The sequence below is a fragment of the Bubalus kerabau genome, chromosome 15, assembly GCF_029407905.1.
Source record: "Bubalus kerabau isolate K-KA32 ecotype Philippines breed swamp buffalo chromosome 15, PCC_UOA_SB_1v2, whole genome shotgun sequence".
NCBI lineage: Eukaryota > Metazoa > Chordata > Mammalia > Artiodactyla > Bovidae > Bubalus > Bubalus kerabau.
This window is the reverse complement of record NC_073638.1, coordinates 5,171,844-5,187,236: the sequence shown is the minus strand read 5'-3', so window position 1 is coordinate 5,187,236 and position 15,393 is coordinate 5,171,844. Positions and strand designations below refer to the sequence as shown.

Sequence of the window (15,393 nt, the reverse complement as noted above, 5' to 3'; positions counted from 1 at the left end):
AATCAATATAGTGAAAATGAGTATACTACCCAAAGCAATTTATAGATTCACTGCAATCCCTATCAAGCTACCAACGGTATTCTTCACAGAGCTAGAACAAATAATTTCACAATTTGTATGGAAATACAAAAAACTTCGAATAGCCAAAGCTATCTTGAGAAAGAAGAATGGAACTGGAGGAATCAACCTACCTGACTTCAGGCTCTACTACAAAGCCACAGTCATCAAGACAGTATGGTACTGGCACAAAGACAGAAATATAAATCAATGGAACAAAATAGAAAGCCCAGAGATAAATCCACGCACGTATGGACACCTTATCTTTGACAAAGGAGGCAAGAATATACAATGGATTAAAGACAATCTCTTTAACAAGTGGTGCTGGGAAAACTGGGCAACCACTTGTAAAAGAATGAAACTAGAGCACTTTCTAACACCATACACAAAAATAAACTCAAAATGGATTAAAGATCTAAATGTAAGACCAGAAACTATAAAACTCCTAGAGGAGAACATAGGCAAAACACTCTCCGACATACATCACAGCAGGATCCTCTATGACCCACCTCCCAGAATATTGGAAATAAAAGCAAAAATAAACAAATGGGACCTAATTAACCTTAAAAGCTTCTGCACATCAAAGGAAACTATAAGCAAGGTGAAAAGACAGCCTTCAGAATGGGAGAAAATAATAGCAAATGAAGCAACTGACAAACAACTAATCTCAAAAATATACAAGCAACTCCTACAGCTCAACTCCAGAAAAATAAATGACCCAATCAAAAAATGGGCCAAAGAACTAAACAGACATTTCTCCAAAGAAGACATACAGAGGGCTAACAAACCCATGAAAAGATGCTCAACATCACTCATTATCAGAGAAATGCAAATCAAAACCACTATGAGGTACCATTTCATGCCAGTCAGAATGGCTGCGATCCAAAAGTCTACAAGTAATAAATGCTGGAGAGGGTATGGAGAAAAGGGAACCCTCTTACACTGTTGGTGGGAATGCAAACCAGTACAGCCACTATGGAGAACAGTGTGGAGATTCCTTAAAAAACTGGAAATAGAACTGCCTTATGACCCAGCAATCCCACTGCTGGGCATACACACTGAGGAAACCAGAAGGGAAAGAGACGTGTGTACCCCAATGTTCATCGCAGCACTGTTTATAATAGCCAGGACATGGAAGCAGCCTAGATGCCCATCAGCAGATGAATGGATAAGAAAGCTGTGGTACATATACACAATGGAGTATTTCTCAGCCATTAAAAAGAATACATTTGAATCAGTTCTAATGAGGTGGATGAAACTGGAGCCTATTATACAGAGTGAAGTAAGCCAGAAAGAAAAACACCAATACAGTATACTAACGCATATATATGGAATTTAGAAAGATGGTAACAATAACCCTGTATATGAGACAGCAAAAGAGACACTGATGTATAGAACAGTCTTTTGGACTCTGTGGGAGAGGGCGAGGGTGGGATGATTTGGGAGAATGGCATTGAAATACGTATAATATCATATATGGAATGAGTCACCAGTCCAGGTTCGATGCACGATACTGGATGCTTGGGTCTGGTGCACTGGGATGACCCAGAGGGATAGTATGGGAAGGGAGGAGGGAGGAGGGTTCAGGATGGGGAACACATGTATACCTGTGGCAGATTCATTTCGATATATGGCAAAACCAATACAATATTGTAAAGTTTAAAAATAAAAAAAATAAAAAACAAACAAACAAAAAAAGAAAATGCCTTTGTTTTAGTAACATAAATCAAAAAATAAAATCTTGACTACCAATATTAAATATTTTACTCTTATTGAATATCTTATTTATTTTTTTTGAGTATTCCATCTATTTTATTTTTCAGTTTCTTCCATTCATTTAATCATTCAACAATACTCATTGAACATTTGCTCAATAATAACCCTGTTCAAGAATTGTGGATCTCTTGATACATCGGTAGAGTTTACTTTTTAGTAGAAGAAACTTGGAGTCAGTGTGCAGACAGAAATATCACAGATATTTATTATTATATATTTATTTCTGATAAATATATAGTACACATGTTAGCATACCCTGACAAGTCTTTTGTCTCTATTGTTTGAAGTTTAAATTGAAAAATAAAATATGTAGAAAAATAGACGTCGTAAGTGCACAGTTCATTGCATACTTATACATTGAACACATGAGTATAACCAGCACTGGAATCAAGAAACAACATTATCAGCTCCCTGGAAGTCCTTCCCCTTTTAGTTACAATCTCCTCGCACAGGATACATTAACCTAATTTCCAACAACCTGTGTTCAGTTTTGCCTCTCTCTACTTCATGTAAAGGGTATCATTTGGTATACATTCTTTTGTGTCCAAGTGAGAATAAATCGGTTTGGATATGTAGAGGTCTGTTACTTAGGAAACATGTCCAAAGTAGAGAAGATTCCCCAGTCTCAATGAGAAAGTTTCACAGATATTTAAAAATGAACCAAGTGTATAAATACAAAGAAAACAGTAGTTTTAAAATTGTAAGATGGTTATGTGAATTCCCTGGTGGTCCAGTGGTTAGGACTCCATGCTTCCACAGGCAGCAGACATGGGTTCAATCCCTGGTCAGGGAACTAAGATTTCACATACTGCAAGACAGAGCCAAAAAAGATGATAAAAAGAAAAAAGAGAAAACAAGAAATTTTTTTTTTAATTTAAAAATTACAAGATGATTCACTAGAGTCAATGTTTAGCTTTCTATTTAATTGAGTTACATAGAAAGAGAAAGCCAAAGTTTCCCAGGAGAGGAGAACACTTTGACACACACACACATGCACAAATGCATGCATATACACAAGTATACACTCACATATAATACATGTATATTTATGCATATCTGTTAATATGATCTGAACACCTTAAGGAAGTTTACTGCACTATAGGAGAGAAAAAATTTCAGAGAACAGCATTTCTTTTCAAACTTTGACATACTTCCTGGAATTTAACTCCAGCACCTGTGTCTTGGAAATTCTTGAGAGGCAGCTGCGAAGGATGAGAAAGGATGAAGGGGGTGGGGGCAGAAGATGAGGCTGCTCCATTAAAAAAAGTTTATCCCACTTCAGCAAGAATAGTTTAGATGCATATAGAATACCTGCCTTAAAATAAACTTGTCTCTTCATGAAAACAAACAAAACAATTCCCATCTTTGGACCAAACTGAATAAATCATCTTGGTATACTCTTAGTTTCCTGTCTAGCATCTGAAGTGGAAACTGTTTGGGTGAATGCTTGACAAATCAAGCCTATGTAGTGCTTACCGTAAGTCTTGGGATGAAAGGATAGGATTATCTATGCATTTCATCACACCTCACCAGTGAAGACTAATTGGAATTGCTTTATAGTAAAGCAATTTACAAAGCAGCTCTTGTCCATCAGACTGTGTGTGTATATGTTTCTGAGAGTTCTATAAGTTCAAAAAAAAAAAGATTGTTAGAGTATTTATTTCATTATAAGCAGAGCTACAGTCTGCTGATTAGTCTTTGGTAGGTTACAGGATTCCAGCTAAGTTATTTAAAATCTTCAAGGATGATGCTGTTAAAGTGCTGCAATCAATATGTCAGCAAATTTGGAAAACTGAGCAGTGGCCATAGGACTGGAAAAGGTCAATTTTCATTCCAATCCCAAAGAAGGGCAGTGCCAAAGAATGCTCAAACTACCATACAGTTGCACTCATTTTGCATGCTAAAAAGGTTATGTTCAAAATTCTTCAAGCTAGGGTTCAGCAGTAAATGAACCAAGAACTTCCAGATGTACAAGCAAAGAATCTGCCAGTGGAGGAGACACAGGAGATGAGAGTTCGATTCTTGGGTTGGGAAGATTCCCTGGAGAAGGAAATGGCAGCCCACTCCAGTATTCTTGCCCGGGAAATTCCATGGACAGAGAAGTCTGGTGGACCACAGTCCATGGGGTCACAAAGAGTCGGACATGACTGAAGCAACTGAACACAAAGGAACCAGAGATCAGATTGCATTCATTGGATCATGGAGCAAGTAAGGGAATTTGAAAAGAAACATCAACTTCTGCTTCACTGACTATGCAAAAGCCTTTGACTATATGGGATCACAACAAACTGTGGAAAATTCTTAAAGAGATGGGAATATCAGACCACCTTACCTGTCTGCTGTGAAATCTGTATGCAGGTTAGAACCTTAAATAGAACAACAGACTGGTTCAAAATTGGGAAAGGAGTACGACAAGGCTGTATATTGTCACCCTGCTTATTTAACTTGTATGCAGAGTACATTATGTTAAATGCTGGGCTGGATGACTCCCAAGCTGGAATCAAGATTGCCAAAGACAACCTCAGATATAATGACAGAAAGTGAAGAGGAATTAAAGAACCTCTTTTTAAATTTTATTTTGTTGTTTTTAAATTATTTTTCATTTTTAAAGAATAAGCTTTTTTCTTCTACAAACCCTTGTGTCAAGGGCTGACTTTCAATAGATTGCAGCGAGGAAGCGGCTCTGCTACCTATGAAACCCTGACCTAAAAACAGGTCATCTATGAATAGTGTAGCACCAGGTTCCCCATATGCCATTTGTGATGGGTGAGGGAGTGACTGCCTTTCCAGTTTAAAGAGGCTGATGATAAGGGTGAAAGAGGAGATTGAAAAACCTGGCTTCAAACTCAGCATTCAAAAAAATGAAGATCATGGCATCCAGTCCCATCACTTCCTGGCAAATAGAAGGAGGAAAAGTAGAAGCAGTGACAGATTTTCTATTCTTGGGCTCCAAAATCAGCTTGAATGGTGCTGCAGCCATGAAATTAAGACACTTGCTTCTTGGGAGAAAATCTATGACAAACCTGGACAGCGTATTAAAAAGCAGAGATATCACTTTGCCAACAAAGGTTCATATAGTCAAAACTATGGTTTTTCCAGTAGTCATGTATGGATGTGAGAGTTGAACCATAAAGAAGGCTGAGTGTTGAAGAATTGATGCTTTTGAACTGTGGTGTTGGAGAAGACTCTTGAGAGTCCCTTAGAGTACAAGGAGATCCAGCCAGTCCATCCTAAAGGAAATCAACCCTGAATATTCATTGGAAGGACTAATGATGGAGCTGAAGCTCCAATACGTGGACCACTTGATGTGAAGAGCCGACTCATTGGAAAAGACCCCGATGCTGGGAAAGATAGAAGGCAAAAAAAGAAGAGGGCAGCGGAGAGATGGTGAGATAGCATCACTGACTCAGGCAAACTCGGGGAGATAGTGAAGGACAGGGAAGCCTCGCGTGCCACAGGCCATAGGGTCACAAAGATTCATACACGACCTAATGGCTGAACAACAACAGGCATAGCCACTCATGTATGTTTGCTTTAATCAATTCAGAGTCCCTTCAATTGTGAGAAATGTCAGATAAGAAAGTATAATATCACCTAATTTAAGTATGAAGAAGTCATGACAAAGAGAATTTCCATTAGATAACTGAATTAATACTATACACACTGAAAGTGAGGTTTACCTAGAAAGTGTGACATGAATAACTAGTAATTTAATACTTACTGGTATTCTGGTTCTTTCTGATTTCAGTGGTTGTAAACTTTATTTTTAGTGAAAAACTGTTTTTTACTTCTCTATATTTAGGACTATCGTGCTGTCATTGAGAAACTTCCAGAGGATGACAAACCTAGTTTCTTTGGTCTGCCTGCTAACATTGCTCGCTCATCTCAGCGCATGATCAGTTCTCAGGTAACATAAATTAGATCTACATTTTAGAAAAAATGTTGTTACTGAGCCTGAAAGAAACATTACATTTTATTTAATAGTACAGATCCACATGTTTTATTTAGTTTTTAAATTTTATGTAATATAATAGATTCTGTCTTAAATGAATTTAAAATTTTCTATCTTAATACATTTGTTAAAATTAGTAAAATAACAGTGAATACTATCCATTTTATCCAAAATATATTGGTTTTACTCCTGTAATTTATCTTATTAAGGGTGTTTTAAATTTAGTTTAAGAAATTGAATATATCATTAAATTTAAAATCGTCATTTGTGTATTGTTTGATAAAAGATAAATATTTATTTAATGATTGAATATTGCAAAACATTGAGGGAATATGGATTTTTAAATTATTGAGACACAGAAAAACATAAGCCAAGAACGCTATACATTCTAGCTTCTATTTGGACCAACAATAAGTTGGTCAAATAAGAGCTAACATTTATTGACATTTAACTGTGTGCCTGGTGTTTTAAATGCTTTATACTCAGAAACTTTGGTCTTCATAAACTCTATGAGGTAAGATCTATCACTTTTCCCTCACAATATGTGAGGAAACTGGTGGAGAGAATTAAGTTACATACCGAAGATCATAGAGCCAATAAGAGGCAGGACTGATATTTAAATTGTCTTTGAGTAAAGACATGGCCTCTCCAACTGCTCCGCAGGCACGATTGTACTGTGCACCAGATTGTGAACTGTTACGTAGGTTCATTGTGGGTCAGTGTATGGAAAATTCTTATGGCTTTTAACAGTTTACTTTTCGTAATTTATGGGCATCCTAGCTAGATTATGTTATCATATTTAGCTCCACAGTTTTGTATTTGTTTACTATTTCAGCCAACATTTATAAAATTGATAGTTTTCTCTCTTTTTATTCACTAATTTTTTTCCTTAAAATTATTCGCTGAAATGTTCCTTGTGGAATTTTAATGTTCATTTTCACATGTTTGTAAAAAATGTTCGAGTATATAAATATATACTCATTTGCATAATATATAAATATGTATAACTGTTTTCTGGAACAAATGAGATCTTAACAACCTCTCTTCACCTATGCTAGCTGAAGACACTGTCTGGTTCCTTTTCCCTTTGTCATCCAAAGTGCTAAGTCAGATAGTCCACAAGAGAATATCAACTCCTACATGTTCCTTAGCTTCATAACATACTTGATTACACTCTTTTCTTCTCCCTCCATCCTTTTTGTTGACCTGAAATAGTTATTTTTTAACAAGTCCACCAATAACATAAGAATTGTGTACATACATTTGAGCCTGTGTGTGTGTTGTATATGTGTTTGTGTATAATTTTACAATGCTTAAGCAAAAAAGGTTAAAAGAATTAAAAGGTCATTAAAAGAATAAAAGTTTATTTTATAGAATCCAAGAGAGTATTTGCTTTAGGAACCTTATAAATAGAAGTTCAAGAGTCTGTCTTTAACTTCCTGTTATTAACATAACATGGCTTTCACAACTTCTTTCTCAGTATCATTCAGCTTCTGAAAGAATTTAATTTAGCCCTGCTTGGATCAAATGTCTAATGAAGGGAAAGAGTAAAGTAGGATAGATGTAGCCTTGGAGACGTCAGGGAAGGATAGGAGACAAGAAATAGAGAATACTAAGCATCTTCATCGTATGGAAGGGCCCACCAACCATCTTCTTTTTGTACCTTCTTTTTCTCCTGGACCATGGATGGCTGCCACTGATGAGAGCTCAGAGTGTGTGGACTTGGCACTAAATCATAGCCTTGAAAAGTGAAAGTGAAGTTGCTCAGTCGTGTCCGACTCTTTGTGACCCCGTGGACTATAGCCTACCAGTCTCCTCAGTCCATGGAATTTTCCAGGCAAGAATACTGGAGTGGGTTGCCATTTTCTTCTCCAGGGGATCTTCCTGACCCAGGGATTGAACCTGGTTCTCCCACATTGCAGGCAGACGCTTTACCATCTGAGCCACCGGGGAAGCCCAATCAGAGCCTTGCTGCTGCTGCTAAGTCACTTCCATAAATCTTCTATTACATTTTAGTCACATAGGTCCAGGGTATGCATGTTATGCTAACCTGAAGTTCATCAGTCTAAGTGGAATCTCAAGAATTAGGGATTTCAAAATAAACTAGGCAGACGAACATTTTACATTTATCTTAACTCTGTGGTTTCTAGGGAAGTAGGACAGGAACCTGGCGAGCCACAGTCCATAGGGTTGCACGGAGTTGAACGTGACTGAAACAACTTAACACAGTACTGTAGGAAGATAGACCCCAATCTCATTTTCCCAGATAGTCCTGAGACAACATAGGCTTCATTTTTGCTTTTTACTTATTCTAGTTAGTATACCAAGTAGTTATCCTAAAGTTATTTTACTATGATTTAATCTCTGGTGTTTTTTCTTGTGTTAGTATTTAAATTTTTATAAATATTTATGAAATGAAAAGAGGATAACATGTTCTTCCTTGATATTTTTTGGTGACATACTCTCTTAATATTTATATTTTAACTGTCAGTCTGGTTTACTGTTAATTTATTTAACTATTTAAAAGTTCTTAATTATAATTTTTATACTTAAACAGCTTTCAGAGTACATCAATTACTGCAACATCTCTTCTTCATAATTATAAACATTTATATATAAACTGATAAAAATTTCTATATTTAGAGCATATTTAGAGCTTTTAGACTACAAGTCACATTTGTAGCCACATTTAGAATGCTTGTTCTTGAAAGTGAATGTTCAGATATGAAGAAGCCTGACTGACACTGAATAGATATAAAAATTCCTTTATTGATCATATACAAGTTCAGGAATATGGAACTGATATTAAAGCAGGTATTTGATGACTTGGCCTTTTTAAATGAACTGAGTGCATCCCTCCTAGGCATTTACCACATCTGGTTTACAACAGTGTTAGTGATACTTATTTACAGGTGCTGTGAGTCAGCTGTTACTAGCTTTTTTTTTTTTGCTGATAGGGATATTTATTATATTACATATTTATAGTATGATATTAGTGCTTATGAGTCTTCCCAGGTGGTGCTAGTGGCAAAGAACCCACCTGCCAATGCAGGAGACATAAGAGACGTGGGTTTGATCCCTGGGTCAGGAAGATCCCCTGGAAGAGGAAATGACAACCCACTCCAGTATTCTTGCCTGGAGAATCCCATGGACAGAGGCATCTGGCAGGCTACAGTCCGTAGGGTCACAAAGAGTCGGACACAACTGAAGTGCCTTAGCACATTATTGCTTATATTTATTATACTGTGCATTAGATCTCTATAGCTTATTTAGTACTTGTTGTAAGTTTGTACCCTTAAACACTCTTATCTCCAGCACCCTCATCCCCTGGTAACAGTCATTTTATTCTGTTGTTCATTTTGACTTTTTAGATTCAATAACTTGACTTTATCTGTCTGACTCATCTCAAATAGCATGTGTGCATGCTAAGTTGCTTCAGTCGTGTCCGACTCTGTGTGATCCTATGGACTGTAGCCAGCCAGGCTTCTCTCTCCATGAGATTCTCCAGGCAAGAATACAGGAGGGGGTTGCCATTTTCTCCTCTAGGGGATCTTCCCAACCCAGCAATTGAGCCCATGTCTCTTAGGCTTCCTGCATTGGCAGGCAGGTTCTTTATCACTAGCACCATCTGGGACGCCCATCTCACATAGCGTAATGTGTTTAATGTACATCCATGTTGTCACAAATGGAAGGATATCCTCCTTTGTCGTGGCTGAATAATATTCCATTGTGTATACGTTCTACATCTTTGTTATTTATTAATTCATTGATGGGCACTTGGGTTGTCTTCATATCTTGGCTATTGGGAATAATGCAGCAATCACCATGAGAGTGCATATATTCTGCTGAAATCCTATTTTCATTTTTGGGGTATATACCTAGAAGTGGAATTTCAAGATCGTATAATTCATCTATTTTTAATTTTTTAAGGAAATTCCATACTGTTTACTACAGTGGCTGCACTAGTTTACACTCCCATCAGTGGTGCATGAAGATTCCCTTTTCCTGACATCCTTCCCAACATCTGTTATTCTTTGCCTTTGATGATACCCATTATGACAGGTGTTTAGTGATATCTTGTTGTGGCTTTCATGACCATTTCTCTGATTAGTGATGAGCATCTTTTCACATGTCTGTTGACCATTTTGATGTACTCTTTGCCTCTTGTTCTTTGGCCTATTTTTTAATTGGACTTTTTTTTTTGTGTGTGATGAAGTTGACTAAATTCTTTATACATTTTGAATGTTAACTCTTTATTTGATATATGGTTTGAAAAAGTTGTCTCACATTCTGTAAGTTATCTTTTCATGTAGTAATTGCTGGTTCTGCTGTGTAGAAGCTTCTGATTTTGATGTAGTCCATGTGTTGGTTTTTGTTTTTGTTGTTTGTCCTTTTGGTGTCATACTAAAAAAATCACTGCCGAGACATTGCTTCTTCCCTACGTTTTCTTCTAGGAGTTTTATGTTATCAAGTCTTATGTCTTTGATCTCTTTTGAGGTAATTGTTGTAAGTGACATGAGATAGTATAATTTCATTGTTTTGCATGTGTTTTTCCAGTTTTCCAGCACCATTAGTTGAAGAGACTACTCTTTCCCCATTGCATATTCTTGGCTCTCTTGTCAAATATTACTTGACTTTATCTACTGGAATTTAATTCTGGACTTTCTATTCTGTTCCATTGGTCAATGTGTCTGTTTTTGTGTGAGTACAATACAGTTTGGTTCTTTTTTAGAATTTCAGCCTCTTTGGTAAAATACTCCTTATTTTATTCTTAAGGTCATTGTATTGTCATTTTGAGTTTTCTTGTAGCTCACTGAATGTCTTTATAACAGCTATTTTTAATTCTTTATCAGTTAAATTGCAGTATTCTGTGTCTTTAGGTTTGGCTGCTAGAAAATTGCTTTTTTCTTTTCGTAATACTTGATTGCTGGAATTTTTCATGGTGTTTGATGAAAAGTACCTTTGCCATCAAATTTGAGTTAGTGAATATCTTTCTCACTTAGGCAAGAGTTTGTTTACTGTGGTTCTGTTCAATAGGTTGGTAATTAGGAGCCTTTTTGTTTCCCAGAAGGTGGCAGTAGAGCACAAGTTTTTGGTTTTTCTTACTAGCGAGGACTTGGCTGCTGCTAAGCTGGGGGACAAGAGCATGCGTTTTAAAAAAAATGTAAAAAGGTGGCAGCTAAGTTGGGGTTCCCTGGTGGCTCACAGGTTAAAGCGTCTGACTGCAACACGGGAGACCTGGGTTCGAGCCCTGGGTTGGGAAGATCCCCTGGAGAAGGAAATGGCAACCCACTCCAGTACTCTTGCCTGGAGAATCCCATGGACGGAGGAGCCTGGTGGGCTACAGTCCACGGGGCCGCAAAGAGTCGGACACGACTGAGCAACTTCACTCACTCAAGTTGGAGGAAGTGTGTCCTTAGCACTTGCGTATTTGGCTTACCCATGGCCCAGTAGGGGGCGTTTCAGTCGGAGGGTTCCCAACAGTTCTAGGGCCAGCATCCTGGGGCAGACAGCAGGAAGCTCTTCCCTCTTATCTCTTTGTCGGCTGCCTCCGTCTCCCTTCCCCAGTCACTGCCCTCTGTCCTCAGAGAGTGGTGAGCTCTTCGTGCTGCAGAGCGTGAGGCACTTGCCGCCTAGCCTTCCGCTCGCTCCGCCTCCTCCACCAGGAAGGTCACGCGTTCCACTGCCCGACGCTCCGCTCCCACCTCAGCGCCACCCCCACTTCCTCAGCGCCACGTGGCCTCCGCTTCCTCAGGGCCACATCCACCACCTCCGCGCCATCTCAGCCACCTCCCTCATCCCCGCGCCACCTCAGCGCCACCTCCGCCACCTCAGCGCCACCTCCGCCATCTCCGCCCTCCCAGTGCCACCTCACTGCCGCAGCCGAGCTCTCGTTCTGCTGTCTGCTCCCTTGCGGTGCACATGTGTGTGGGTTTCACAAGGTCACGGTGTGATGTGCAGAGTTGCTCTTTTTCTTTTTTTTCATTTAGAGATGTCCACTTAGTTGTAAATCAAAAAGGAGAAAAAAAAGGAGTGATTGATATTTCCATGAGGCTGGTGGTCACCTTTCTGATTTTGTGTTTTACTCTGTTGCAGTATCTCCACAATAAGGCATTTCATTGACACTAGCTGTTACACTGTCCCTTTTTCCTTCAGTTCTCCCACCATGTTATAAATACTGTACAGATGTTGTAGCAGTAGTCAAACTGTGAGTGTCAAAAGGAAGAAATTCTCTAATTGGTTTATGATTTTGGTCTTCAGTCTTCTGTGTGGGCTCTCTCACCGCGGTGAGACTGCCCACAGTCTTCAGTCGCTGTGTGGGCTCTCTCACCGCGGTGAGCGGGGCTCCTCTAGTTGCCCTGTGCGGGCTTCTCATTGCCCTGGCTTTCCGTGTTGTGGAGCGAGGGTGTGCAGGCAGCTTCAGCAGTTGTGGTCTGCACACTTGGTTGCCCCATGGCATGTGACATCTTCCTGGACCAGGGATCGAACTTATTTCCCTTACACTGGTAGGCGGATGCTTTACCACTGGACCACTAGGAAACCCCAAAAGGAAGAAACTATGGGTTTTATTTTACATTGTTTTTTAAGTTATTTTTTATTGGAATAATGTTGCTTTGCAATATTGTATTAGTTTCTACTGTATAGCAATGGATCAAGAGACTGCTATACAGACTGAAGTCAGAGAAAAACAAATGTCATATATTAACACCTATGTGTGGAATCTAGAAAAATGGTACAGATGATCATATATGATCATACCATTTTATTTTTGATGATGGGGAGGGGAAGACATCATCTTGATATATTAATTTGATATATAAATGAATATTGTTTCTAATAATATTTATTTGAAGTTTCCATGTAAAATATCTAGTTTGAAATGTCTACTGGGAATTTTTTTTTTTTTTTTTTTTTTTTTTTTTTTTTAAATTTTATTTTATTTTTAAACTTTACATAACTGTATTAGATTTGCCAAATATCAAAATGAATCCGCCACAGGTTTACATGTGTTCCCCATCCTGAACCCTCCTCCCTCCTCCCTCCCCATTCCATCCCTCTGGGTCTACTGGGAATTTTGACTAAATAAACACAGGAGAGAATTCAGATATAGATATGATTTAAAAGGGGTTGACAAACAGCAACATGTTTGTGGGAGAGGAAGTCATGGGAATCAGAGATTATTAGAAAACATTGATAAAGCAAAAACCGAAGATACCTGAAGGTAGAACCCTGGGAAATACCTACATTTAACGTATGTGTGAACCTGGAAAGATTTTAGCAAGAGTAAACTGCAGTCGGAAAATAAGACAATCAGAATTTTAAAGGCAGGTTCCAAGGTGATGATAGTGTGTGGCAAGAGTTTTAAGCAGAATGGAGGAGGAGTTATCAATGTTAAAGGTTGATTAGAACTGAGAGTAAGTCATGTGGCTTCCCAGGTAGCTCAGTGGTAAAGAATCGCCTGCTAATGGGGAGTTGAGGGTTTGATCTCTGGGTCAGGAGGATCCCCTGGAGGAGGAAATGGCAACTCACTCCAATATTCCTGCCTGGAAAATTGCATAGACAGAGGAGCCTGGCGGGCTACAGTCCATAGGGTCACAAAGAGTCTGTCTGATATGACTGAGCACATACCATGCACACACACACGGGCTTTGAGCAGTTTTTCAAGACTTCCTAGAGCCTCTTCCTGTAGAAATTTAGAGGATAGATATCAAATTACAGTGTTCAGGGAGGTGGAGAGAGGGGAAGTTGTGCAAGTGAATATTGTTATTGTTGTTCAGTCCCTAAGTCATGATTGACTCTATGACCCCATGAACTGCAGCATGCCAGACCTCTCTGTCCTTCACTACCTCCCTGAGTTTTCTCAAACTCATGTCCATTGAGTCGGTAATGCTATCTTACCATCTCATCCTCTGCCACCTTCTTCTACTCCTCAAAGATTGCCCTCAGTCTTTCTCAGCATTTGGGTCTTTTCCAGTGAGTCGGCCCTTTGCATTAGGTGGCCAAATTACTGGAACTTCAGCTTCAGCATCTGTCTTTCCAGTGAATATTCAGGGTTGATTTCCTTTAGGATCCACTGGTTTGATCTTCTTGCAGTCCAAGGGATTCTCAAAAGTCTTCTCCAGCATCACTATTTGACAGCATCTATTCTGCGGCACTCAGCTAGCAGCCTCCTATTTTAAATTCAGGGTTCAACTGAGATTTTCCTTCCTCTAGAAGATGTTTCCTTATCCCTTCAAATCTGGACTTGCTTCCCTGGTGGCTCAGACGGTAAAGAGTCTGCCTGCAGTGTGGGAGACCTGGGTTCGATCACTGAGTCAGGAAGATCCCATGGAGAAAGAAAATGGCAACCCACTCCAGCATCCTTGCCTGAAAAATCCCATGATGGATGAGTCTGGCAGGCTACAGGCCATTGGGGTCACAAAGAGTCAGACACGACTGAGTGACTTCACTTTCACTTGTTTCTGTGGTATACTGTTCTTAGTTCAATAGAGCTCTTACTCTATATTGATTTTTAACTGTTTCCGTGTGTATTTCCCCAAGAACAGAGGAACATATGTATAAGACTAAGTTGCTAGCTACTGCCAGGAATGTGGTAGCCTTTCAACAAACATTCACTTACTGAGTGAATACCTGAAACTACCAAATGGAAAGCATCAGGTCTTCAGTGTTCAACCTTCTTTATGGTCCAACCCTCACATCCATCCATGACTACTGGAAGAGCCGCAGCTTTGACTAGATAGACCTCTGTTGGCAAAGTGATGTCTCTGCTTTTTAATATGCTTGTCTAGGTTTTCTTTATCATAGCTTTTCTTCCAGGGAGCAAGTATCTTTTAATTTCGTGGCTGCAGTCACTGTTTGCAGTGATTTTGGAGCCTGAGAACATAAAGTCTGTCACGGTTTGCATTGTTTCCCCATCTATTTGCCATGAAGTGATGGGACTGGATGCCATGATTTTAGTTTTTTGAATGTTGAGTTTTAAACCAACTTTTTGACTCTTACCTGCCTCCTGAGAAACGTGTATGTAGGACCAGAAGCAATAGTTAGAACCAGACATGAAACATAGACTGGTTCAAAATCAGGAAAGGAGTAGAAGGCTGTATATTGTCACCCTGCTTATTTAACTTATATGAAGAGTACATCATGCGAAATGTCAAGCTGGAAAACTCACAGGCTGAACTCAAGACTGAAGGGAGAAATATCAATAACACCAGATATGCAGATGTTACCACTCTAATGGCAGAAAGCAAAGAGAAACTAAACAGCCTCTTGATGAAGGTGAAAAAGGAGACTGAGAAAGCTGAGAATATTGAGTGGAGTTCCTTGTGCTATTAATATATTAGTAGGTCCTTATTGGTTATCTATTTTATAAGAAATAAAATAGATAACTAATATCATCCTTATTTATAAATAATAAAATAGATAACTTAATATCATCCTCTTGAAATCATAAATTTGTTTTCTACATCTGTAACTCTATTTGTGTTTTATAGATAAGTTCATTTATACCCTTTTTTTTTTTTAAGATTCCACGTATAAGCCATGTCATATGATATTCATCTTTCTCTGTCTGCCTTATATCACTCAGTATGACAATCTCTAGGTCCATC

At 38.7% G+C, this 15,393-nt stretch overlaps 1 protein-coding gene across 1 annotated transcript in view; it reads left to right on the top strand.

The window, feature by feature from the left end:
• Positions 1-15,393, top strand: part of DYNC2H1 (dynein cytoplasmic 2 heavy chain 1) — a 406,508-nt gene that overhangs the window by 256,207 nt on the left and 134,908 nt on the right. The window contains exon 82 of the mRNA XM_055547490.1: positions 5,636-5,740. Coding sequence (XP_055403465.1) covers positions 5,636-5,740 — 105 coding nt within the window. The remainder of the gene's footprint in view (positions 1-5,635; positions 5,741-15,393) is intronic.